The sequence below is a fragment of the Canis aureus genome, chromosome 7 (assembly GCF_053574225.1).
Source record: "Canis aureus isolate CA01 chromosome 7, VMU_Caureus_v.1.0, whole genome shotgun sequence".
NCBI classification, from domain to species: domain Eukaryota; kingdom Metazoa; phylum Chordata; class Mammalia; order Carnivora; family Canidae; genus Canis; species Canis aureus.
Genome location: NC_135617.1, coordinates 70,671,589 through 70,699,334, shown reverse-complemented (window position 1 = coordinate 70,699,334; position 27,746 = coordinate 70,671,589). Strand labels below are relative to the sequence as shown.

Here is a 27,746-nt window from a genome sequence, read left to right as displayed (position 1 = left end):
AAATTTGACCCAGGGATCCCTGGGTGGTTCAGCAGTTTAGCGCCTGCCTTCAGCCCAGGGCGTGATCCTGGAGTCCTGGGATCCAGTCCCACATTGGGCTCCCTGTATGGAGCCTGCTTCTCCATCTGCTTCTTTCTCTCTTTGATTTATGTAGGTAAATCACTTCTGTGAGGTAAATTTTTTTAGTAATGCATGTGTGAATGATAGTATTTTTGTTTGGCAGATATATATTACCCCAACGTAAGGTTAGGCCATTAGTTTTGAACTCTCATGAATAAATAAATAAAATCTTAAAAAAAAAAAAAAAAAAGGAAAGAAGACCCAGTGAAATGGTACATAGGACTTTCTCTGGGATAGCCAGTGCCGAATTATTCATTTTGCATTGGCCTTGTACCATTTTGAATATAAAGCACAACATATATATGTGAGATAGGTTTTCCAAAAGTGTTAAGTAAGCATGCAATAATGACACTTAGCCACCAATAATTGTATCTTTAGGATTATTCATAACATCTTTGCTATATAAATTCAGATGATATCTTACATTCTAATCCTTGTGAAAACATAAATAAAATGGGAAAAATATATAGGTAAGAAGAGATATTAAACTTTATGACTATTTTAGGGTCTTATTAGAGAATTTGGTAGGAACATTGGATAGTAGATTCTCATGTCACTCACATTAAAAAAAATCAGATTTAGAAATATCAATGAAATTTCCTTGAGAAACAAAACTCCTGTACAAAGATTCAAAAGGATGGCGCTTGCAAAATTAATCCCTGGGTAAATTAAAATGTAAAGAAAAAGTGTAATTATAATGGCTGGAAAGAAAAAAACCAGGCAAAATTATCTAAAAGTACTTACACACATGAGAACACTTGACTAATGATTAATGGCAATAAAAGAGTTGACTAATGATTAATGGCAATAAAAGAGTGAGCCTCAGTCTCACACTTGACAGTGAATAATGTCAGAATTTACAGAAGGAAAAGGGATCAACGATTTAACTCAGTAACTTTGGAGTGCTCGTCCATCTCTTAAAGATGGAGGAAGTATCATTTGTATAGTAATGAGCACCCCTCTCTGGAATACATGATAAAGGACTTAAGTAAAGTATTGTCAATAAATGTAATTGAACGAAAACCATGTGGTTGTTGGATAAATTCCTTTATTTCACCAACTTCATAATTTTTACACACTGACAAGGCATAGAATGAAAGAAAGAGAGATATAGGAAAAGATGGAAAAGACAGGAAAACAGAAGCAAAGGAAACCTAATATGGGAAAAGTGCAGAAACCAAACAATGGGGAGGGAAAGCAGACATTCAAGAGAAGGGGAAGCAAAGGGATGGCATGCAAGTGAAAAGGCAAGAAATGCCAGTGATGAGAGGCATCATAGTGCAGGACTAAAGGGTTGTCAGAATATTTACCATTACTTTTCTCAAGTTCTGAAAAACAAAACAAAAAATTAATGTTTTATTAACATAAATATCAAAGTAAACATAAATGAAGAAAATTAAAATTTGTTAAAAATTAAGAATGTAAAGTAAAAACTAACAGGATGCTGCACACAGGCACACACGCACACAGACACACAGTCATCTCCTTGCTAGCAGGAGAACTCATTTTGACTTACATAATGTTCTCCAGAAACTAAAAAAAGGCAGAGGAAAGAGTGATGATTTTAGTGAATTATACAGTTAATGAGGAATATTATTTCTAGTGGTTACATTTTATGGATTTTTTTTATAATGTTATTATTCTTTCTTACTCTAACATGTTCTTTAACTCTATATATACCTTTCTGTATTTGTAGATAACACATGCACACACATATATATAAACATATGTTCTTTCTCTATATATGTGTATCCATACAAATGTAATCTCACCAATTACATGTCTATTCATATGAACATATGTTGTACATATATACATATATATGTACATATATATACAGCTACATAGTAACAAGTAGTACTCTTTTGTCAACTCTTGGTATATGATTTTGTAATTCATCGCAAGAAATTAGAAAGAAGGGACACCTGGGTGACTACAGTTGGTTAAGCGTCTGCCTCAGGCTCAGGTCAGGATCCCAGGGTTCTGGGATCAATCCCTGTGTCAGGTGCTCTGCTCAACAGGGACCTTGTTTCTCCTTCTCCTCCCCACTTGGGAGCTTTCTAGCTATTTCTGACTCTCTCTCAAATCAATCAATCTTTAAAAAAATAAGTTAGAAAGTGAATAATTCCAATGAATACATACAAATCTTTTTTCAGCTCTGGTCACTTTCACTTTTTTACTTCAGAAAATATTGTAAGAGTATCCAATTGAATTATCAGTTAATCCTCACAAATAATTATTTGATACAAATAATCACTAAAGAAGTTTGAGTATTTAACCAGAAAAAATGTTAAAGGTAAATGGTATTGTCATAATTTTATTCTTCCTTCCTCCCTCACTTCATCCTTCTGTTCTTCCCTTTCTACTTTCTTTTCAATTACTTATTCTCAATTATTTCTGTGTCTCCAAGCTTTACTTTCCCCATGTCATGATGGTGACCATTATCATATTGAAGTAAACTAATGAAAAGAGAAAATAAAAATAAAATAAAATAAAATAAAAAATTAAAGAAAATAAGAGAGAAAATTGATAGGAAAGGAATGAGAGTGAAGAAAGAAAAAGAAGGGAGAAAATTAATTGAAGAAGCAGAAATAGGGCAGCCCAGGTGACTCAGAGGTTTAGCACCTGCCTTCAGCCCAGGGTGTGATCCTGGAGACCCGGGAGACCTGGGATCGAGTCCCATGTCAGGTTCCCTGCATGGAGCATGCTTCTCCCTCTGCCTGTGTCTCTGCCTCTCTCTCTCTCTCTCTCTCTCTCTCTCTCTGTGTGTGTGTGTGTGTCTCATGAATAAATAAAGTAAATCTTTAAAAAAAAGCAGAAATATTTGTAAAACAGCTGTGTTATTTTCACTTTGGAAGAAACCATCCACATTATGGAGATTTAAAAAATCTAAGGAGAAATAAACAAGAATGATGCAGATGTCAGTGCTCTCTTTCATCAATGGATACATCATCTAGATGTAAAATCAACAAAGAAACATTGGGCTTGAGCTACACTTTATATCAAACAGACTTAAGAGACATATATAGATCATCCCATTCAATAGTACCAAATGCACATCCTTCTCCAGTGCACAAGAGACATTCTTCAGGATAGATCATATGTTAGGTTATAAAACAAGTCTTGACAAATTTATGAAAATTGATAGCATATCAAGTATATTTTTTATCACAATGATATGAAACTACAGATCAATAACTGGAGGAAAGTTAACAAATTCACAAATACAAAGAGATTAGGCAACGTGTCCTGAAAACTCAATTGGTCAAAGAGGACTAAAGAAAACTCACAGAATTTCTTGAGATATTCTCAAAAATGGTGAGAAAAGGGAATCACAGCATATGGAAACATAAGGGAAATAGCAAAAGCCAGTCCTAAGAGGAAAATTTAGTGATCAGTGCCTACATTAAGAAAGAAGAAAGAAAGAAAAAAAAAAAAAAAAGAAAGAAAGAAGAAAGATCTTAAATAAACAACTTAACTTGAAACTTCAAGGAAATGCAATAATAAACTAAACCCAAAGTTAGTAAAGGAAGGAAATAATAAAAAATCATACCAGATATAAATGTAATAAAAGCAAGAAAAACAACAGAAAATATCAATGAAACTAAGAGTTGGTTTTTTGGGAAAGATAAGCAAAATTGACAGATGTTACACTATCTTAAAAAATGGGAGACTTAAATGAATAAAATTGTAAATGAAAGAGAAGACTTCACAACTGATACAACAGAAATGCAAAAGATCATGAGATCACTATGAAAAACAAATTGGATAACTTAGAAGAAATGAATAAATTCCTACAAACATACATATGAAGACTGAAAAATGAAGAAATAGAAAGTCTGAACTGACCAATAATGAGTAAAGAGATTGCATCACTATTCAAAGCCCTCTCATAAAGAACAGCCCAAGACCTAATAATTTTACAGATGAACTTTACCAAATGTTAAGCTAAAAATTAATGTCAATCCTTCTCAACTCCTCTAAAAAATTGAGGAAGTGAGGACAATTGCAATTTTATTTTTCAAAGCCAGCATTATCTTCATATAAAGGCAGAAAAGGACACTATAAGAAAATTCTAGGTCGATATCCCTGATGAACATAAATACAAAAATCCTCAACAAAACTAGCAAACTGAACTCAACAGCATATAATAAAAGTCAGAAACCATGATCAAATGGGTTTTACCCTGGGATGAAGGGAGATCAGCATATGCAACTCAATAAGCATAATATACCACGTTAACAAAAATAAGTATAAAAATCAGGTAATCATCTCAATAGATGCAAAGAAAAATACATGACAAAATCCAACACCTCTTCATGATAAAAACTCTCAACAAGTTAGGTACATAAAAATGTACCTCGGTTTTATAAGGGCCATAAATGAGAAACACACAGCTAAACTCATACTCACAGGTGAAAAGCTAAGAGCTTTTCCTATGAGATCAGGAACAACAGAAGGATGCCTTTAGTCACCACTTCTTTTGAATATAATACGGGAAGTCCCAGCTAGGCAAGAAAAAAAAGTCATCAAAACCTGAAAGGAAAAAATAAAACATTCTGTTTGCAGATGGCTTGATATGATATGTAGAAAAACTCAAAGACCAACTAAAAATGTTTAGAACTAGTAAATTCAATAAATTTGCAGGATGTAAAGTAAACATATAAAAATCTGTCGTGTTTCTATACACTAACAGTGAACTATTTAAATAAGAAATTAAGAAAACTAATGTCTTTACAGTAGTATCAAAAAGAATAAAATATCTAAGAGTAAATTTCACTAAGGAAGTTATAGATGTTTTACTGAAAACCATAAGAAATTGTTGAAAAGATTTAAGTAGACACAAATGAGAAAATATCATGTTCATGGATTGGAAAATTTAATATTATTAAAAAGTACATATTACTTAAAGCAATCTATGGATATGATGCAATCCCTATCAAAATTCCAATTTCTTTTCTATTTCTATGAAAAAAATCCTAAAATTCATATGGAACAACAAAAAAACTGAATAGCTAAAGATATGTTGAGCAAAACCAAAAATGAAAACAAAACAAACAGAAAACCTAACAAGAGGCATCACACAACATGAGTACAAAATATACTGCAAAAGTATAGTAATGAGCGGCCTGCTTTCCCGCCACGGTGGATGCAGTGGCCGCAGCCCAGGAGCAGCTGGCTTCCCGCGCGGTGGCGAGGACGCTGGCGGCGCCTGGGAGAGGAGTTGACGATAACTTTCAAATCATCCTGAAAACCTACGAATTCGGCCTGAGATTTAAAGAGAGACCAGCTGGAATGTTACAGTGAGAAGAGTTCGCGCTTCTATCAAGGAGGGAAGACAGAAAAAAATAAAGAAGTAAAAAAGCATCCAAGGGGGAGGGGCCCTGCGAGGAGCAGGGCTAAGGCCGGCGGTGAGAGCCTCCAGGACAGGGGAGCCCCGGGAGGGAAAGCCGCTGGGGCTCCCAGGAGGGCGGGGATGCCCTCAGGCTCCCAGGGGCACTAACAGAGCACCTGCGCCCCAGGGAGAGCGCGCCACACCCCACGGCCGAGCTCCCTAAAGGGCTGGAGGGCGCGCCCGGTGGGGCCCCGGGAGCAGCTCAGGCAGCGGCTCAGGCGGCGGCTGCGTGCGGAGCGGGCTGCGCGGCCCCGGGAGCGGGATTCCAGCGGCGCCGGCGCCCGTCGGGGACCGCAGGGCACCGGGGGACACAGCCCAAGATCCAGCGCTGCCCCCGGGACGGGCGGAGGCCGAGAGGACACAAGGCAGCAAGGACGCTCCTGCTGCAGGGGGCCGGAGCTGTGCAGATCACCGCCACCACCCCACCCCGCCCCCGCCCCGGAGCATCCAAGCCCCTGCGGACTGGGAGCTGGTGTAGTTACTAAGGGAGCTGACTCCAGAGTTGGAGAGCTGGCTGCCGACACTGTTGTTCCTCCTGGTGTCACCTTGTACCTGGGACTGAGCAGAGGCCTCATAGGGATAAAGAGCTCCAACTGAACCGTGCACCTGGCAGGGGGCTGGGAAACTCCCCCAGGTGCAAAACCTGAGAATCTGCACAGCAGGCCCCTCCCCCAGAAGAGCAGCTGGAAGGACAGGGAAAAAGCAAGTTATTGACCAAGCAGCACTGGAAAGTTCCAGGGGAAGTCGAGGGATTTACAGTATATAGAATCAGAGGATACTCCCCCTTGTTTTTTGCTTTCTGTTCCCCCCCTCAACCCCCTTTTATTTTCTTTCTCTCTTTTTCTCCTTTTTCCAGTACAACTTATTTTTGGCCACTCTGCCCTGAGCAAAATGACTAGAAGGAAAAACTCACCACAAAAGAAAGAATCAGAAACAGTACTCTCTCCCACAGAGTTACACAGTTTGGATTACAATTCAATGTCAGAAAGCCAATTCAGAAGCACAATTATAAAGCTACTGGTGGCTCTAGAAAAAAGCATAAAGGATTCAAGAGACTTCATGACTGCAGAATTTAGATCTAATAAGGCTGAAATCAAAAATCAATTAAATGAGATGAAATCCAAACTGGAGGTCCTAATGAGGAGAGTTAACGAGGTAGAAGAACCGTGAGTGACAGAAGACAAGTTGATGGCAAGGAAGGAAGCTGAGGAAAAAAGAGAAAAAAGATCATGAGGATAGGTTAAGGGAAAGGGACAGCCTCAGAAGGAAAAATCTACATTTAATTGGGGTTCCAGAGGGTGCCGAAAGAGACAGAGGTCCAGAAACTGTATTTGAACAAATCATAGCTGAGAACTTCCCTAACTTGGGAAGGGAAACAGGGATTCAGATCCAGGAGATAGAGAGATCACCCCTAAAATCAATAAAAACCGATCAACACCTCGACATATATATATTTTTTATTTTTTTATTGGAGTTCAATTTGACAACATATAGCATAACACTCAGTGCTCATCACGCCAAGTGCCCCCCTTAGTGCCCATCACCCAGTAACACCTCGACATTTAATAGTGAATCTTGCAAATTCCAAAGATAAAGAAAAGATCCTTAAAGCGGGAAGAGACAAGAGATCCCTAACCTTTATGGGGAGAAGTATTAGATTAACAGCAGACCTCTCCACAGAGACCTGGCAGGCCAGAAAGGGCTGGCAGGATATATTCAGGATCCTAAATGAGAAGAACCTGCAGCCAATAATACTTTATCCAGCAAGGCTCTCATTCAGAATAGAAGGAGAGATAAACAGCTTCCAAGAAAGGCAGAAACTGAAAGAATATGTGACCACCAAACCAGCTCTGCAAGAAATATTAAGGGGGACTCTGTAAAAGAGGAAGTCCAAGGAAGCAATCCACAAAAACAGGGACTGAATAGGTATCATGATGACAATAAATTCATATCTTTCAATAGTTACTCTGAACGTGAATGGGCTTAATGACCCCATCAAAAGACGCAGGGTTTCAGACTGGATAAAAAAGCAAGACCCATCTATTTGCTGTCTACAAGAGACGCATTTTAGATGTAAGGACACCTACAGCCTGAAAATAAAAGGTTGGAGAACCATTTGCCATTCAAATGGTCCTCAAAAGAAAGCAGAGGTAGCCATCCTTACTTATATCAGATAAGTTAAAGTTTATCCCAAAGACTGTAGTAAGTGATGAAGAGAGACACTATATCATACTTAAAGGATTTATCCAACAAGAGGACCTAACAATCATGAATATTTATGCCCCGAATATGGGAGCTGCCAAGTATATCAATCAATTACTAACCAAAGTTAAGACATACTTAGATAATAATACACTTATAGTTGCTGACTTAAACACAATACTTTCTACAATCAACAGATATTCTAAGCACAACATCCTCAAGGAAATAAGAGCTTTAAATGATACGTTGGACCAGATGGATTTCACAGATATTTACAGACCTTTACATCGAAACACAACTGAATACACATTCTTCTCAGGTGCACATGGAACTTTCTCCAGAATAGACCACATACTGGATCATAAATCAGGTCTTAACTGATACCAAAATATTGGGATCATCCCCTGCATATTTTCAGACCATAATGCTTTGAAACTAGAACTAAACCACAAGAAGAAGTTTGGAAGGATTTCAAACACATGGAGGTTAAGGACCATCCTGCTAAAAGATGAAAGGGTCAACCAGGAAATTAAGGAAGAATTAAAAAGATTCATGGAAACTAATGAGAATGAAGATACAACCATTCAAAATTGTTGGGATACAACAAAAGCAGTCCTGAGGGGAAAATACATCGCAATACAAGCATCCATCCAAAAACTGGAAAGAACTCAAATACAAAAGCTAACCTTGCACCTAATGGAGCTAGAGAAAAAACAGCAAATAGATCCTACACCCAGCAGAAGAAGAGAGTTAATAAAGATTCTAGTAGAACTCAACGAAATCAAGACCAGAAGAACTGTGGAACAAATCAACAAAACCAGGAGTTGGTTCTTTGAAAGAATTAATAAGATAGATAAACCATTAGCCAGCCTAAAAAGAAGAGAGAGAAGACTCAAATTAATAAAATCATGAATGAGAAAGAAGAGATCACCACCAATACCAAGGAAATACAAACGATTTTAAAAGCTTACTATGAGCAGCTATATGCCAATAAATTAGGCAATCTAGAAGAAATGGATGCGTTTCTGGAAAATCACAAACTACCAAAACTGGAACAGGAAGAAATAGAAAACCTGAACAGGCTGATAACCAGGGAAGAAATTGAAGCAATCATCAATAACCTCCCAAGACACCGAAGTCCAGGGCCAGATGGCTTCCCAGGGGAATTCTATCAAACGTTTAAAGAAGAAACCAGAATTATTCTACTAAAGCTGTTTGGAAAGATAGAAAGAGATGGAGTACTTCCAAACTCATTTTATGAGGCCAGCATCACCTTAATTCCAAAACCAGACAAAGCCCCCACCAAAAAGGAGAATTATAGACCAATATCCCTGATGAACACAGATGCAAAAATTCTCAACAAGATACTAGCTAATAAAATCCTACAGTACATTAAGAAGATTATTCACCATGACCAAGTGGGATTTATCCCCGGGATACAGGGCTGGTTCAACACTCGTAAAGCCAACAATGTGTTTGATCATATCACCAAGAGAAAAAACAAGAACCATAGGATCCTCTCCATAGATGCAAAGAAAACATTTGACAAAATACAGCATCCATTCCTGAGCAACACTCTTCAGAGTGTAGGGATAGAGGGAACATTCCTCAGCATCTTAAAAGCCATCTACGAAAAGCCCACAGCAAATATCATTCTCAATGGGGAAAGCACTGGGAGCCTTTCCCCTAAGATCAGGAATAAGATACGGATGTCCCCTCTCACCACTGCTATTTTACATAGTACTAGAAGTCCTAGCCTCGGCAATCAGGCAACAAAAAGCAATAAAAGGCATTCATATTGGCAAAAGGAAGCTAAACTCTCCCTCTTCGCAGATGACATGATACTGTACATAGAAAACCCTCAAGACTCCACCCCACGATTGCTAGAACTCATAGAGTAATTCGGCAGTGTGGCAGGATACAAAATCAGTGCCCAGAAATCAGTGGAATTTCTATACACTAACAATGATACTGAAGAAAGAGAAATTAAGGAGTCAATCCCATTTACATTTGCACCCCAATGCATAAGATACTTAGGAATAAACCTAACCAAAGAGGTTAAGGATCTATACCCTGAAAACTACAGAACACTTCTGAAAGAAATTGAGGTAGACACAAAGAGATGGAAAAATATTCCATGCTCATGCATTGGAAGAATTAATGTTGTGAAAATGTCAATGTTACCCAGGGCAATTTACACATTTAATGCAATCCCTATCAAAATGCCATGGACTTTCTTCAGAGAGTTGGAACAAATCATCTTAAGATTTGTGTGGAATCAGAAAAGACCCCGAATAGCCAGGGGAATATTGAAAAAGAAAACCATAGCTGGGGGCACCACAATGCCAAATTTCAGGTTGTACTACAAAGCTGTGGTCAAGACATTGTGGTACTGGCACAAAAACCGACACATAGATCAATGGAACAGAATAGAGAATCCAGAAGTGGACCCTCAAGTTTATGGTCAACTAATATTCGACAAAGCAGGAAAGACTATCCACTGGAAAAAGAACAGTCTCTTCAATAAATGATGCTGGGAAAATTGGACAGCCACGTGCAGAAGAATGAAACTGGACCATTCTCTTACACCATACACAAAGATAAACTCAAAATGGATGAACGATCTAAATGTGAGACAAGATTCCATCAAAATCCTAGAGACAACACAGGCAACACCCTTTTTGAACTTGGCCACAGCAATTTCTTGCAAGATACATCCAGAAGTCAAGGGAAACAAAAACAAAAGTGAACTATTGAGACTTCATCAAGATAAAAAGCTTCTGCACAGCAAAGGAAACAGTCCACAAAAGAAAAAAAAAAGAAAAAAAAGAAACAGTCCCCAAAACTAAAAGACAACGTACAGAAAGGGAGAAGATATTTGCAAATGACCTATCAGATCCAAGATCTATAAAGAACTTACGAAACTCAACAGCAAAGAAACAAAAATCCAATCATGAAAAGGGCAAAAAACATGAACAGAAATTTTACAGAGGAAGACATAGACATGGCCAACAAGCACATGATAAAATGCTCTGCATCACTTGCCATCAGGGAAATACAAATCAAAACACAATGAGATACCATCTCACACCAGTGAGAATGGCAAAAATTAACAAGACGGGAAACAACCAATGTTGGAGAGGATGTGGAGAAAGGGGCACCCTCTTGCACTGTTGGTGGGAATGTGAACTGGTGCAGCCACTCTGGAAAACTGTGTGGGGTTCCTCAAATAGTTAAAAATAGATCTGCCCTACGACCCAGCAGTTGCACTGCTGGGGATTTACCCTAAAGATACAGATGCGGTGAAACGCCGGGACACCTGCACCCCGATGTTTATAGCAGCAATGTCCACAATAGCCAAACTGTGGTGGGAGCCTTGGTGTCCATCAAAAGATGAATGGATAAAGAAGATGTGGTCTATGTGTACAATGGAATATTACTCAGCCATTAGAAACGACGAATGAATACCCATCATTTGCTTCAACGTGGATGGAACTGGAGGGTATTATGCTGAGTGAAGTAAGTCAATCGGAGAAGGACAAGCAGTGTATGTTCTCATTCATTTGGGGAATATAAATAATAATGAAAGGGAATATAAGGGAAGGGAGAATAAATGTGTGGGAAATATCAGAAAGGGAGACAGAACATAAAGACTCCTAACTCTGGGAAACGAACTAGGGGTGGTGGAAGGGGAAGAGGGCGGGGGATGGGGGTGAATGGGTGATGGGCACTGAGGGGGACACTTGACGGGATGAGCACTGGGTGTTATTCTGTATGTTGGTAAATTGAACGCCAATAAAAATTAATTTATTAAAAAAAAAAGAAACGACAAATACCCACCATTTGCTTCGACATGGATTGACCTGGAGGGTATTATGCTGAGTGAAATAAGTCAATCAGAAAAAGACAAACATTATATGGTCTCATTCATTTGGGGAATATAAAAATTAGTGAAAGGAAATAAAGGGAAAAGAGAGAAAATGAGTGAAAATATCAGTGAGGGTGACAAAACATGTGAGACACCAAACATGGGAAATGAACAAGGGATAGTAGAAGGGGGTGTGGGTGGGGCGTTGGAGTGATTGGGTGATGGGCACTGAGGGGGGCACTTAGTGGGATGAGCACTGGTATTATGCTATATGTTGGCAAATTGAACTCCAATAAAAAAAATTTTTTTTTAAGTATAGTAATGAAAACTGCATGGTACTAACATAAAACAGATATAGACCAATGGAACAGAATGGAAAGCCCCAAAATAAATCCACACTTTTACAATAAATTGACTTTGAAGAAAAATGTGTCAAAACATACAATGGGGAAGGATAGTGCCTTTTGTGTTGCAAAAACTCTATATCTTCATGCAGAAAATAAACTTCAACCTTTTCTTGTACCATAGAAACCAACTTGAAGTAGAATAAAGACTTAAACAGAAGACCTGAAACTGTAAAGCTACCATAAGAAAATGTAGGGGAAACTCTTCTTGGCATTGGTATCAGCAACGAATTTTTGGATATGACCTCCAAAGCACAGACAAAGTAACAAACATAGACAAGTGGCATTGTACCAACTAAAAAGCTTTTTCATAGTAAAGCAAACAATCAATAGACTAAAAATTAACAATTTATCCACATTCTTACCAACAGTTGTTACCTTATGTTGGTGGGATTATAAGCTGGTACAGCCATAAAAAAAAGAGTATAGAAGATCCTCAAAAATTTAAATTAAGAGATAAGGAAGATGACATAGTAGGAGGACCCTGAATTTACCTCATCCGATGACATACCCAGGTAACATCTACATGTATGCAACTCTGAGAATGACCTGGGAACTGGCTGAACAGATCATGGAGACAAAGCCACATCCAGAAAAGTTAAAAAGGTTGAAAGATCTGGCTAGGAACCAAATCCCCAGCCTGACCAACCGTAAACTAAAGGAACATCAGAAGGCACAGAAAACTGAGATTACACCTCACACTGGGTACCCATGGCCCTGGGGACCCATACTGGGAAGATGAGTCCCTATAATATCTGGGTTTGAAAACCAGCAAGGTTTAACTCTTGGAACTTTAAAAATCAGCAGGCTGAACCTTAGGAGAGCTGGAGTCCAATAGGAAACCAAGTTCCTGCCATCAAAGAACAAGCATACTAAATAATTAAGCAAGAGACATAGCATAGATACAGCAGTTAGAAGGATATCTGGGATATACCTGAAGGAGATTTATTGACTAAACTTATAATGTGTCCTGCAGGGGCAGGAATCTACAGAAGATTTCTCAGGGAGCAAAAGAACCTGTGGGTATTATTTTTTCTCCTCTTTCCCCAACCTAGACAGTCAGATACTTGTGGTAGCTCCTACTAATACTCTCTCCCTTTTTAGCACCATAAGCCTCACCCTGGCGTGCCATGCATGCCTACCACATGTTTTTATAAGCCATGTACCTGCAAGTCTGAAGTATTTTAAGTCCAGGCCATCGCCAGGATCATTCCTAGTGGGCTTAGTGATGCTCCTGTTGGGAAGGAGGGCAGAATACGAGACCTCTTGGGTCACAGGGCAAAAAATGATTCTAATTATTGAGATGCAATTATTGGAGTGGTGGCATGGCCTCTCAGGGGACAAATGGTTGGCAGGTGTCAAGATGCTGCCCTGGTCACTAGTATAAAAACAGAGATCCTGTGTGGGCAGTAAATCTAAGAGTCAGCCGTCTGCTATTCTTTACTATAGACTCTGAACCACTGTGTACTCATTGGAGTGCTTTTCTGGGGCAAACCAGCACCCACCACAGTGCAGCAAGACCCTCCCCTGGGGGATTAGTGCAGGTCCATGTTGCACCAGGTCCCTAAAATTTGGGGTTTTGAAACCCAGCTGCACTATTGAGATAAAGCATAAGAGTACGCTACCTGCTAAGTAAACTGGACACAGACAGGGTGAAGGTGGGGATCTGAAGGAACCTAATGACACAAAGAGGGGAGCTGATCTGCCATTTGGTGAGGGATTTCTGAAGAGTGGCAGGTGTGAAGTCCCTGTTTGGGGACAGGAGACTGTGGTAATGCCATTTCCCCCCAGCCCATCAGCACTATCATCAGAACAACTTCAGTGAGCAACATAGCATCCCCAGTGGAGTCTGGAGCTGCTTACACCATGCCTTGCCCCTCTTGCACCCTGCAGGTGCATCTCCCCTAGGGCAAGTCTGCCTGAGATTCAGCACAGCAAGCTCTCCCACAGAAGACCGGCACAAACCCCTCACATGCACCAAGTCTACTGACCTTTGGCTGCTGCAATCTTCAGGAAACAGAATCTAGCCTCTTTTAACAAGCAGACCAAAAATATCCAGTTAAAACCTGCCACACAGAGGAAAATGTCCAAACAACCCCCACAGCAGGCAAGAAGAGACTCTGCAGCAGTCTGAGCTGAGAGAAACAGCAGCCAAAACACAATAGCAGAGTGCACACTCTGAAACACCTCCTGAAGCACCAGGCTCAAAACAGTGTAGGACCTCTCAATATAGCCATTACTCTCAGGAGCAGGAATATAACAGGCTTTTATAAAATCACATAAAAAAGTGACCTAGACAAAATGACAAGATGGAGGAATTCATGCCAAAAGAAAGAATAGGAAGAAATCATAGCCAGGGATTTAATCAAAATTGATATAAGATGCCTGAACCAGAATTTAAAACAACAATCATAAGGATACTATGTGGGTTTGAAAAGTATAGAAGACACTGAAGAATCCCTTACTGCACTGCAGAGATAAAAGAGCTAAAAACTAGTCAAGCCAAAATTAAAAAAAAAAAAATTCTTTACCTGAGATGCAAAACTGACTAGATGCAGTAGATAGATGCAATGACAAGGATGGGTGACACAAGGGAACAAATCAGAGATATAGATGATCAAAATATGGAGAATAATGAGGCTGTAAAGAAGAGGGAAAGAAACATTGAATCATAAATGTATACTAAGGAAACTTAGTGACACCTTAAGGTATAAGAACAGTCATATCTTATGTGTCCCAGAAGAAGAAGAGTGGGAAAGGGGGCCAGTATTTAATTTGAGAAGATTATAACTGAAAACTTCTCTAATCTGGAGAAGGAAATAGACATTAAATCTGAAAGACAGAGAACTCCCATCAAATTCAACAAATACTGGCCTATACCAAGTCATATAGATAAAATTCCACACATACAAGAAAACAATCCTGAAAAAAGCAAGGAGGAAAAAGCTTTTAATCCACAGCGGGAGATAAATCATGTTTGCAGTAGGTCTGTCCACAGAAACTTGGCAGGCCAGAAGAAAGTAGCATAATATATTCAACGTGCAGAATGGGAAAAATAAGCAACAAAGAATTCTTTATCCAGCAAGGCTGTCATTCATAATAAAAGGAGAGATAAAGAGTTTCCCAGACAAGCACAAACTAAAGTTCTTGACCATGAAGCAGCCCTGCAAGAGACATTAAAGAATGCCCTTTGAGTGGGGAAAAAATAAAGAAGACCAAAAGCAAAAAAGACTGGAAAGGAACAGAGAACATCACCAAAAACACCAACTGTATAGCTAATACAGTGGCACTAAATTCATATCTATCAATAATCACTCTGAAGGTAAATGGACTCGATGCTCCAATCAAAAGGCATAGAGCATCTTAATGGATAAACACACACACACACACACACACACACACATACACACAAGACTTATCTATATGCTGTCTACAAGAAACTTACATTTTAGACCAAAAGACACCTGCAGATTGAAGGTGAGAGGACAGAAAACCATTGATCATGCTAATGGATGTTAAAAGAAAGTTGGAGTAGTCATACTTATATCAGACAAACTAGATTTTGAAACAAAGACTGTAACAAGATGAAGAAGGGGTCTATCAATCAGGAAGATGTAACAGTTATAAATCTTTATGTCCCCAAATTGGAAGCACCCAAATATAAAAATGGATCAATAAACATAAATAAATACATTGATAATAATACAATAATAGTAGAGGACTTTAACACCCTACTTACAGCAATGGACAGATTATCTCAGCAGAAAATCAACAAGGAAACAATGGCTTTGAGTGACATACTAGACCAGGTGGACTAAAGAGCTATATTCAGAACATTTCATCCTAAAGCAGCAGAATACATATTCTTTTCGAGTGCACATGGAACCTTCTCCAGAACAGATCATATACTGGGTCACAAATCAGATCTTAACTGCTGCAAAAAAGATTGAGATCATTCCATGTATATTTTCAGACCACAACACTATACCACAAATATACCACAACACAGTGGTATATTTCAGACCACTGTGATGATAACCACAAGAAAAAATTTGGAATAACCACAAATACATGGAGGTTAAACAACATGTCGGTAAACAGTGAATGAGTCAACAGGAGATCAAGGAATAAATTTAAAAATATATACAAACAAAACTGAAAAAATGATCATCCAAAAACTTTGGGTTACAACAAAAGGTGTCCCAACAGGGAAGTATGCAATGCAGGCTTACCTCAAGAAGCAAGAAAAGTCTCAAATACATAATCTAACTTCACACCTACAGGAGCTAGAAAAACAATAGCAAGTAAAACCTAAAGCCAGGAGAAGAAGGGAAATAATAATGATTAGAGCAAAAAATAAATGATATAGAAACAAAAAAAATGGTAGAACAGATAAACGAAACTAAGAGCTGATTTTTTGAGAGAATCATAAGCCAATATCCTGATGAACATGGATGCAAAATTCTTGACAAGATGGTAGGAAGTTGAGTCCAACAGTACATTTAAAATGGTTCACCACGACCAAGTGAAATTTATTTCTGGCCTCTATGCAGGGTTCAATATTTGCAAATCAATTCATAACATATACCACATTTATAAAGCTGGTGGTGTCATAATACCGGACTTCGATTTATATTACAAAACTGTAGTCATCAAGACAGTATAATACTGTCACAAAAACAGGCACATAGAAATGGAACAGAGTAGGAAACTCAAAAATGAAACCACAACTATATGGTCAACTTATCTTTGACAAAAGCAGAAAAAATATCCAATGGGAAAAAAGTCTCTACAACAAATGATGTTACACAAACTCCGTAGCAGTGTGCAGAATAATGAAACTGAGCCATGTTCTTATACCATACACAAATATAAATTCAAAATAGATGAAAGACCTAAGTATGAGAGAAGAAATCATCAAAATATTAAAGGAGAACACAGACATCAACCACTTTGATTAACATGATTAAATTCTTACAAGACACATCTCTGGAGGCAAGGGAAACAAAAGCAAAAATGAACTATGATAAAATGAACTCAAGATAAAAAGCTTTTGTGCAGTAAAGGAAAATCTTGTTAAGATTACAATAATACCCACTATATTCCACAAAACTAAAAGGCAGCCTATGGAATGGGAGAAGATATTTGCAAATGACATATCTGATAAAGGGTTTGTATGCAAAACATATAAAGAATTTATCATACTCAACAACACACACACACACACACACACACACACACAGACTAATCCAGTTAAGAAATAGGCAGATGACAAGAATAGACATTTTCCCAAAGAAGGCCCTCAAATGGCTAACAGACACATAAAAAATGCTCAACATCACTCATCATCAGGGAAATACAAATCAAAACTACGATGAATAACACCTCACACCTCTATGAATGGCTAAATTAACAACACAAGAAACAACAGGCATTGGTGAGGATGCAGAAAAAGGGAACCCTCTTGCACTGTTGGTGGGAATGCAAACTGGTATAGCCACTTTGGAGAACAGTATGGAAGTTTCTCAAAAAGTTAAATATAGAGCTACCCTATGACCTGTCAATTGCAGTACCAAGTATTTATCCAAAGGACAAAAGCAGTAATTTGAAGGGGCATATGAACTCCACTGTTTCTATCAGTAATGCCCACAATAGCCAAAATATGGAAAGCACCCAGATGTCCATCAATAGATGATGGATAAAGAAGTGGCATATATATATCCAATGCAATACTACTCAGGCATCAAGAAGAATGAAAGCTTACCCTTTGCAATGACATGGATGGAACTAGAGGGTATTATGCTAAGGGAAATAAGTCAGAGAACAATTATGATATGATTTCATTCATATGTGGAATTTAAGAAACAAAGTAGATGAGCATAGGAAAGGGAGGGAAAAATAAGATGAAATCAGAGAGGAATACAAACCATAAGAGACTCTAAACTATAGGAAAGAAACTGAGGGTTGCTATAGGGAAGGAGGGTGGGAGTGTGGGGTAACTGGTTGATGAGCATTAGGGAGGGCACGTGATGTAATGAGCACTGGGTGTTATATGTGTTCTATGCAACTGATGAATCACTAAACTCTACCTCTGAAACTGTTAGTACATTATAGTTAATAATTGATTTTAAATATAAAAATAATTAAAAATTAAAATAAAAAATTTTTTCATCATTCAGTTTGTAAATGTTCAACTAATATCCCAGTATTTAGTATGGAAACAAGAATCACCTTATGCATCATGATCTCTGTGCCACTTCTGCAGAGAAGACACATCTAATGGACTAAAGGAGGTAAACTGCCTGCTATATGGGCTAGAAAAAGAGATTTAGTATCTAATTGATAATTGTTAACCAATCATACTATTATAAATGCCTCTGCTCTCCCAATAATGATACAAAAGACCGACAAGGCATTCCAAGAAAAGAAAACTACAGACCAATATCCATTATGAATATTGGTGCAAATTCCTCAACAAAGTACTAAAACAAACCAAAATCAGCAACATACTAAAAGGATTATTCTGGATGATACAGTGGGAAGAACTCCCACTGGATTATAAGGATGGTTCAATATACAAAAGTTAGTGTAATACACAATATTAATAGAATGGAAGGGAAGAAAATAAACCCATGAACATCTCAGTTGATGCAGAAAAAGTAATTAAGAAAAAAATTCAAAAAAAATTCAACACGTTTTCACGATACTCAATAATCTAGGAATGAGGGTGACTTCCTTAACACAATTAAAGATATCTGTAAAAAATCTACTACTAACATTATACTCAGTGGTGAAAGACTGCAAGGTTTTTTCTAAATTCCTGAATGAGACAAGGATGGCTGGTTTTGCCATTTATATTCAATATACTGAAAGTTCTAGCCAGAACATTAGATAAGAAAAGGGAATATAAGGCATCCGAATTGGAAAGAAAGAATAAATTATTTATTTTCACAGATGATATGTTCTTATAATAATAAACACTTGCGGGGGGGGGAAAACAAATTCAGCAAAGTTGCAGGATATAAAGTCAACATGCAGAATTAGTTTCACTAATATATTAACAATGAGAAATTTAAAAGGAGATAAAGAAAACAATCCCATTTACAATAGCATCAAAAAGAATAAAATATTTTTTAAAAGATTGTATTTATTTGACAGAAAGAGAGAGAGAAAGAGAAAGCACACAAGCAGTCGGAACAGCAGGCAGAGGGAAAGGGAGAAGCAAGCTCCCGCCTAACAGAGCCCAATGTGGGACTCGATCTCAGGACTCTGGGATCATGACCTGAGCCAAAAACAAGATGCTTAACAGACTGAGCCACTCGGGCACCCCAAGAATAAAATAAATAAAACTTAACAAAAGACCTGTACACTGAAAACTTCAAAATATTGTTGAAAAATCAAAGACATAAATAAATAGAAAGACATCCCAAGTTTACCAACTGGAAGGCTTAATATTTGTTAAGATTACAATAATACCCACTATATTCCACAAAGTCAATGCAATCCATACAATATTTAGGTGTTCTGTTTTGTTTTGTTTTGTTTTGTAAAGCAGAAAAGCATCCTAAAATTCATATGGCATCTCAAAATAACCAAAACAAAGAAGATCAAAACAGAAAAATTCATACTTCCTGTTCTCAAAATTTACTACAAAGTTACAGCAATCAAAACAGTGTGATATTGCCAAAAGGACAGATGTATGGACCAAGATATACGACAAATATATGAAACAAGAAAAGGAGTTCAGAAATCAATCAATCTTTATATATATGGTCAATTGATTGTTGACAAGGTAACATGGCCATTCACAGGGGAAAGGACAACCTTCTCAAGAATGATGCTAAGGGGGATCCCTGGGTGGCGCAGCGGTTTGGCGCCTTCTTTTTAGCGCGGGGCGCGATCCTGGAGACCCGGAATCGAATCCCACGTCGGGCTCCCGGTGAATGGAGCCTGCTTCCCCCTCTGCCTGTGTCTTTGCCTTTCTCTCTCTCTCTCTCTCTCTCTCTCTCTCTGACTATCATAAATAAATAAAAATTAAAAAAAAATTAAAAAAAGAATGATGCTAAGAAAACTGGATATTTACATGCAAAAGAGTGAAACTGAACCTTTGTCTTCTACCATACACAAAATTAACTCAAAATAGAGCAAGACATAATAATAAGAGCTAATACCATATAACTTTTAGAAGAAAACATAGAGAAAGTCTTTGCAACATTGTTTTGATAATAAATTATTGGACATGACAACAAAAACACAAACAACAAAATGAAAAAAATAGATGAATTTGACTATATCAAAATTAAAAACTTTTGTGCATTTAAAGGAAACTATCAAAATTAAGTGAATGCTCTTTTGGGTAAGAATGTTATTATAGGCATAAAATTATTTTTGCAAGTACTTTTTAAAAACTAAAATGACCAAAAAATAATAATATAAATAAATAAATAAATAAATAAATAAATAAATAAATAAATAAATAAATAAAATGACCAGTATAGTCAATGACAACCAGAAACACAAGAAATCAAGACCACATGAAAGAAGTGCAGTCACTTTGGACGTTTGATAGCACCTTAAAACAGTAAACATATAACTACCATTTGATCCAGGAATTCTGTTCCTAGAAATATGCCCCAAATAAATGAAAACATAAGTCCACATAAAAACTTGTGTACAAATATTCATACTAATGTTGTCAGAATATCCAAAAAGTGAAAACAATTGAAATGTTCATAAACTGATGTCATATATCCATACAAGGAATATTATTTACCAATAAAAATAAATGAACATGGATAAAACTTGAAAGCGAAAGAAGCCCATCACAAACAACTGCATATTATATTGTTCCATTTATATGAAATATCCAGAGTAGGCAAATCCATAGAGACAAAGAGTAGATTAATGGTTGCCAAAAACTGGAAGAAGAGGAAAGTGGAAAGTGGCTACTCATAATTATGTTTTTTTCTTTTTGTAATGCTAAAAATATTCTAAAATTAAATGTGCACCCACAATTAATATGTAACAACTTTAAATCCCCTATGTAAAACCCCTTTGCATGGAAATCTGGAGTTTCTTTTAATATTTCTGAAAGAAAATTGAGATAGACATTTCTTGTAATTCCAAATAACATAAAAGAGCAGTGATTAGATAAATAATACTATGGGCCCACAGTTTCTGACCCAGAAGAAGTAATTGTATTTGAAGGGGCCTCCCTTAATAATAGTGTTTCTTGCATGTTTTCCTTACCTGTTAAAGTGCAGGAAAACTCTTTTGAAGGCAGCTGCATAATTAAATGAGCCACATCATTCTTAGGGCCAAGAACTATCAGATAATTAAAGAATCACAGCAATATTAAAAGTCTTAAAGAAGAGTGGGTAACATTTATTTATATCCAGCTTTGAATTTGATTAGAGAAGAATGAGAGGGTAGAAATCACTTGATCATAATTTGTTTATCATAAAATGTGCATTTCATCCTAATAACTCTGAGAAGAATTAATAACTAAAAGGAGAGGCATCACTCCGGTAGATTTTAAAACAGCTATAATTACAGAAGCAGAAAAGAATGAAGAGTAATACTTCTCTCCATATACCAAATAAATTATAATGATAAGTATAAAAAAGTGAAGCCATGAGAAAAACCTTAAAGTGAATACAGGTGAATATATTTCTAACACTTACGCTTCCTAAAAATAACATCCAATAAACATTATAGCCAAAATTAGCCAAAATTAACATACTTGACCAAACAGGAATATTTTGCAATTCAAAAGCCATCATAAAGAAAATGAAAAAGCAAATGACAAGAATGGACAAAGCATTTTTTTAAAAGATTTTAAAAAATTATTTATTCATGAAAGACACACAGAGAGAGGCAGGGACAGATGCAGAGGGAGAAGGAGGGCTCCCCGTAGGGAGCCTGATGCAGGACTCCAGCCCAGAACCCCAGGATCATGACCTGAGCCAAAGGCAGACACTCTATCACTGAGCCACCCAAGTGCCCCTGGACAAAACATTTTGAAATATAAGAAAAACTAAACTCTAACTTCCTTCCAATGTTAATATTTGATTATGTTTAAGGTATCTAAAAATTAGTCACTGAATCAGATATCTGAGTACAAATTCAGCAAAAATAAATCTACCATTTACTGAATACATACTATATTTTAAATATTAGGCATTGTGGTTTTTTTCTCATAATCATCCTTAATCCTCACAGCAGCCCTGGGATATAGGTGTTATTTATTCCCACTTTATAACTATAATTCAAAGGACTTATGTGACTTTCATTTAATTCATAAATATCTGGATATACTTAGAAACAAGGTTTATAATCTATCACTTAGGTACACTGACTCAGATAAATAATGAGTTAAGAAGTATAAGAGGGTCATAATCACACACAAACATGCAGACAGCAACTGTTTATATTTATGAAAGTACAATAAAGCAGGTTGCACTATGAAATATCATTTGTATGTCTACAATTATATTCATATCTACATCTATACTATATATATACTATATATATTGTATCTTCAGGGAAGATTCAGGGAAACATTTTAGCCACCATTGATGGAACTTTTCAAGACAGAAAAACAGCAAACTCAATATAAACATGTATAGACTTTAACCTAAAAATTCCATATGTATGACTGTATACTAAAAATTATATGGTTTTATGGATAAGCTTTATGCACAAAATTGTTCCTCAGTACATTACTTTCAAATAATAATTTGGTAACAATCTAAATGTAATTTTACATATTACATGTACATGCAAAGACATGTTCATTTATACATAATATACACATAAATATGTAAATAAAAGTACACCAGAAGTATGTCTGTTTATATGTAAATATGTATAGTTATTTTTGTGCCATATTATTTCCTTTTTGTCTATTTTGCATTTTTTAGTCATTAACTTTTTTCTTTTTTTTTTTAAGATTTTATTTATTTATTCATGAGAGACACACACAGAGAGAGAGGCACAGGCAGAGGGAGAAGCAGGCTCCATGCAGGGAGCCCTTGGGTCTCCAGGATCACAGCCTGGGCCAAAAGCGGTGCTAAACCGCTGAGCCACCAGAACTGCCCTCATTTGCTTCTTCTTTAAAACATAAGATAGAATGAACTTTGTGTGAGATTTTTAAATTTCTGAATAATAAAAAGTCCCCAGATTAAGATGTGGTAGAGAGGCAGGGCCACATTATCAAGAATTTATGGAAGAATATTGCCTATTTTCTTAGTCTAGCTAAAGATTTGTCAAATTTATATTTACAAAAAATAGCTTGTAGTTTCATTGATGTTTTCTGTTGTGTCTCTGGTTTCTGTATCAGCCCAACATATTATCTATCCTGGAGAATTTTCCTTGAGACTTGAGCATAATGTGTATTCTACTACTGCTAGATGGACTCCTCTTTATTTGTCTGCTAGGATAATTTATTCTACAGTGTTGTCAAATTTGCTGTCTCCTTATGATTTCCTATGTGGATGATCTATCCATTCAAAAAAGTGGGGCACTGATGTTCCATACAATTATTGTATTGCCATATATTTCTCTCTTTAGTTAATACATGCTTTGTATATTTAGGGGCTTTAACGTTGGAGCATGTATTTTTTTAAAGTGCTATATTTTATTGGTAAATTGACCCTTTTTATCATAATAAATGACCTTCTTTGACAGTTTTGACTTAAAGTCTATTTTGACAGTTTTGACTTAAAGTTGATTTTGTATGGTATTTAGTCAGGCCTGTTCCGTTTTGCTTACAATTCTTATGGAATATATTCTCCCATTCCGTCACATTGAGCCTGTGTATAAAGTGAGTCTCCGCTAACTCTGGGAAACAAACTAGGGGTGGTAGAAGGGGAGGAGGGTGGGGGGTGGGAGTGAATGGGTGACGGGCACTGGGGGTTATTCTGTATGTTAGTAAATTGAACACCAATAAAAAATAAATTAAAAAAAAATAAAGTGAGTCTCCTGTAAGGAGCAGATAATTGAGTCTTACTATTTAAAAACTCCACTAGCCAATTTAATTTAGAGCCTTTTGATGGAAAATTTAATCTATTTACACTTAAAGTAATTATATATAGGTGAGAATTTATTTTTGCCACTTTGTTAATTGTTTTCAATTTCTTTTTTTCTTCTCTTTTTGTTTTCCTTCATAATACTGTGATTTTTTTTTTTGTAGTGGTATGCTTTCATTCCTTTCTCTAATTTTATAGTTTGTGTATCTACTACAAGTTTTTTATTTGTGTTTACATAAATATGAGGCTGGCATAAAGCATCTTATGGATATAACAGTCTGTTTTAAACTGTGAGCAACTTTTGATTGCTTTGGACAGCATTACACTTTTCCTCCTCCCCACACTATGTATTATTGATGTCACAGCTTACATCTTTTTATATCGTGTATCCATTAATAAATTATTATAGTTATTATTTCTAAAATACTTTTATCTTTTAAATTTCATACTAGAGTTGAAATTGATTATGTACCACAATACAGTATTAGAATATATTGTATTTAATTATACTTTTACCAGGGAGTTTTATACTTTCATGTGCTTTCATGCTGCTGATTAGTTTCCTTTCATTTCAGCTTGAAGAATTAGACATATAAGGCATCACTAGTGATGAAGAACCCCTTTATATGAGAATGTTTGTCTCTCCTTTATTTTTGAAGTACAGATTTTCTGGGCATAATATTCTTGTTTGGCACTTTTTCAGTGTTTTGAACATATCTTACTCTCTCTAGACCTGTAAGATTTCTGCTGAGAAATCCACTCACACTCTTAATGGGGGCTTCTTTTTTTCATGGATCATTTTTCCTACACTTTAAAAATTCTCTGTTTGTCTTTGACTTTTGATAATTTAATTATAATGCATACATTAAACTTATTTATATTCTTGGGGCTTCATGAACCTGGATGTCTATTTCCTTGTCTTTGTAAATATATCTTTAAATAGACTTTCTGCACTCTGTTTCTTTCTCTTCTTGTGGGAGTCTCATAATGCACATATGGATTCACTTGATTGATTCCCATAGCCCATTAGACTCTCTTCTCTCTTTTTCTCTTTTTGTTCCCGTGAGAGCATAATTTCAAATGACCTTTGTTTTTATTGGTTGTACATTCTGCTCATTCAAGTCTGTTTTCGAAAACCTCTAGTGAATTTTTCAATTTAGTTTTCATACTCTTCAGCTACAGTATTTCTATTTGTTTCTTTAAAAAAATTTCTTACTGTTGAACTTCCATTTTATTCATGTATTCTTTACCTGCTTTTGTTGAGTTGTCCATTTGTGTTCCACTGTAACTCACTGAGCTTCTTTAAGATTATTATTTTCTTTTTTTTTAATTTTTATTTATTTATGATAGTCACAGAGAGAGAGAGAGAGAGAGAGAGAGAGAGAGAGGCAGAGACACAGGCAGAGGGAGAAGCAGGCTCCATGCACCGGGAGCCCGATGTGGGATTCGATCCCGGGTCTCCAGGATCGCGCCCTGGGCCAAAGGCAGGCGCCAAACCGCTGCGCCACCCAGGGATCCCAAGATTATTATTTTCGATTCTTTGTCAGACAATTTACAGATCTCCATTCTTTAGGGTTAGTTACCGGAGATTTGCCTTCTTCCTTTGATTGTGCCATGTTTTCTTGATTCTTCGTGTTCCTCGAATGTTTGCTTTGTTGTCTGCATGTTTGAAAATGAAGCTACTTCTCCCGGTCTTTATGGACTGGTTTTGACTGAGAGATAATTTCACTGGTCTGCAGTGTTTGAGGCTGACCTTTTGGGGAGTGCACTCTACAACTATGGCCAATGACACCCTCCCTTCCTTCCTTTTTTGAAAACAAAAATCAAAAAAAAAAAAAAACCCTCAGTCTTCCTCATCTCAATCAAACCAAACAGTGCCAGCTGTGGAAGAAAACTTTACTTTGTTGCTGCTGTCAGGCACTCAAAATGAGGCCAGATGGAAACCAAGTCCATGTAAAGTGGTCTGTGTTACTGGGGGTAAGTCCTCTTTCACTTCTCTCCTTGATGGAGGAAAAACCCAAGTTCTGCCTTTTTTCCCAATCCTACAAAGCAGTTCTTGCTGTAGGAGCATAGCCTCCCTTTTCCTTTGTTAGTAGTTGTGTGAAGTCACCAGACACTGCAGGTAATTTGGTGCTCCATGAGGCAAGATAGAAATAAACTCCATAGGGGGCACATCTAAATGCTTACTTTCCTATGCTCATATTTTGTTGAGGATTCTTGCTGATATCAATATTCAAACGTCTTTGTTTTGCTTTGGTATCAGAATAATGGTGTTCTCATAGAATGAGTTAGGAAACATTTGATCTTCAACGTTGAAGATTTTGTGAACTATTGGTTTTAGTTCTTTGTTAAATGTTGGATTGAGCTTGCCATTGAAACTATCTGGTCCCGGGAAGATTCGTGGAGAGATGTTTAATGGTTTTATTTGTGGGGAGATTTTTAATTACCAATGCAATCTCCTCAGTAGTTATGGGTCTGTTTAGATTTTCTGTATCTCCATCATTCAGTCTTAGTATGTTGTGTGTTTCTAGGAATTTTGCATTTCATATAGGTTATCCAATTTGTGTACAATTGCTTATAGTACTTTCTTATGATACTTTAAACCTCTATAAAATAATTATAAGATCACACTTCCTTTCTGATTTTAGTTATTTGTGTCTTCCCCCCTTTTTAAAGTCAATTAAGTGAGAGACTCGTCAATTTTATTAATTATTTTAGAGAATCAGTATTTGGGTTGATTGATTTTCCTTATTCTGTATTTTTTTTAAATCACTCTTGTCTTTATTATTTCCTTTGTTCTGCTAGCTTTGGGTTTAGTTTGTTACTTTACCTAGTTCTTAAGGCATAAAATGAGGTTGTTAATTGGAATTCTTTCTTATTTTTTAGGTTAGGCATTTAAGGCTATAAATATTCCTATTAGCACTGCCTTTGCAGCCTCTGATACATCTTGCATGCCATATTTTCCTTCTCATTTGTCCATAGGTATATTCTAATTTATCTTGTGATTTATTCTTTGACAGATTTGTTGTTTAAGAGCATGTTGTTTAATTCCCACATATTTGGGGATAATCTAATTTTTCCTTCTGCTCTTGATTTCCACATTCAGTCCATTGTGATAAAAAAAAACTTTGTATAATTTCAGTCCGTTAAAACTTATTAAGAATTGGAGTTTTTTGTCTAACATATAATCTATCCTGAAGCATGTTTGATACACAATAAAAATGTGTATTCTCCTTTTGTTGAGTGCAATGTTGTGTATATGTTTGTTAGATTCAATTGTATTTCAGTGCTGTTCAAGACTTCTATTTCTTAGCGATAATCTGTCTAGTTCTATCCATTGTTGGTAGTTGGGTACTGAGATCTCCAACTATTATTGAAGAGCTATTTAATTCCTCTTTAAATGCTGCCAATATTTGCTTCATGTATTTTGAAGTACTGGTGTTGGGTGTATATGTTTATGATTGCTATATGTTCTTGGCGAATTGACTCTTTTGTCATTTCACAACATCATTCTTTATCTCTTGTAATAGTTTTTTATTTAAATTCTACTTTGATATTAGTATAGGCACCCCAGTTCTCTTTTGGTTGTTATTTACACGAAATACATTTTTTATTCTTTCACTTTCAATCTATTTGTGGCAGATGAGCTAGTGAGTCCTTTCTGGACAATGTAAAATTGGATTATTTTTCTCTTATTAATCTCTCAATCTATGATTTAATTGGGGATT

General features: G+C 36.6%; 1 protein-coding gene across 2 annotated transcripts in view; it reads right to left on the bottom strand.

The window, feature by feature from the left end:
• LOC144316908 (butyrophilin subfamily 1 member A1-like) overlaps nucleotides 1-27,746 on the bottom strand; it is a 73,841-nt gene that overhangs the window by 12,834 nt on the left and 33,261 nt on the right. For both annotated transcript variants that reach the window (XM_077902659.1, XM_077902658.1), the window contains exon 4: nucleotides 1,431-1,448. In XM_077902659.1, the coding sequence (XP_077758785.1) occupies nucleotides 1,431-1,448 (18 nt within the window). The remainder of the gene's footprint in view (nucleotides 1-1,430; nucleotides 1,449-27,746) is intronic.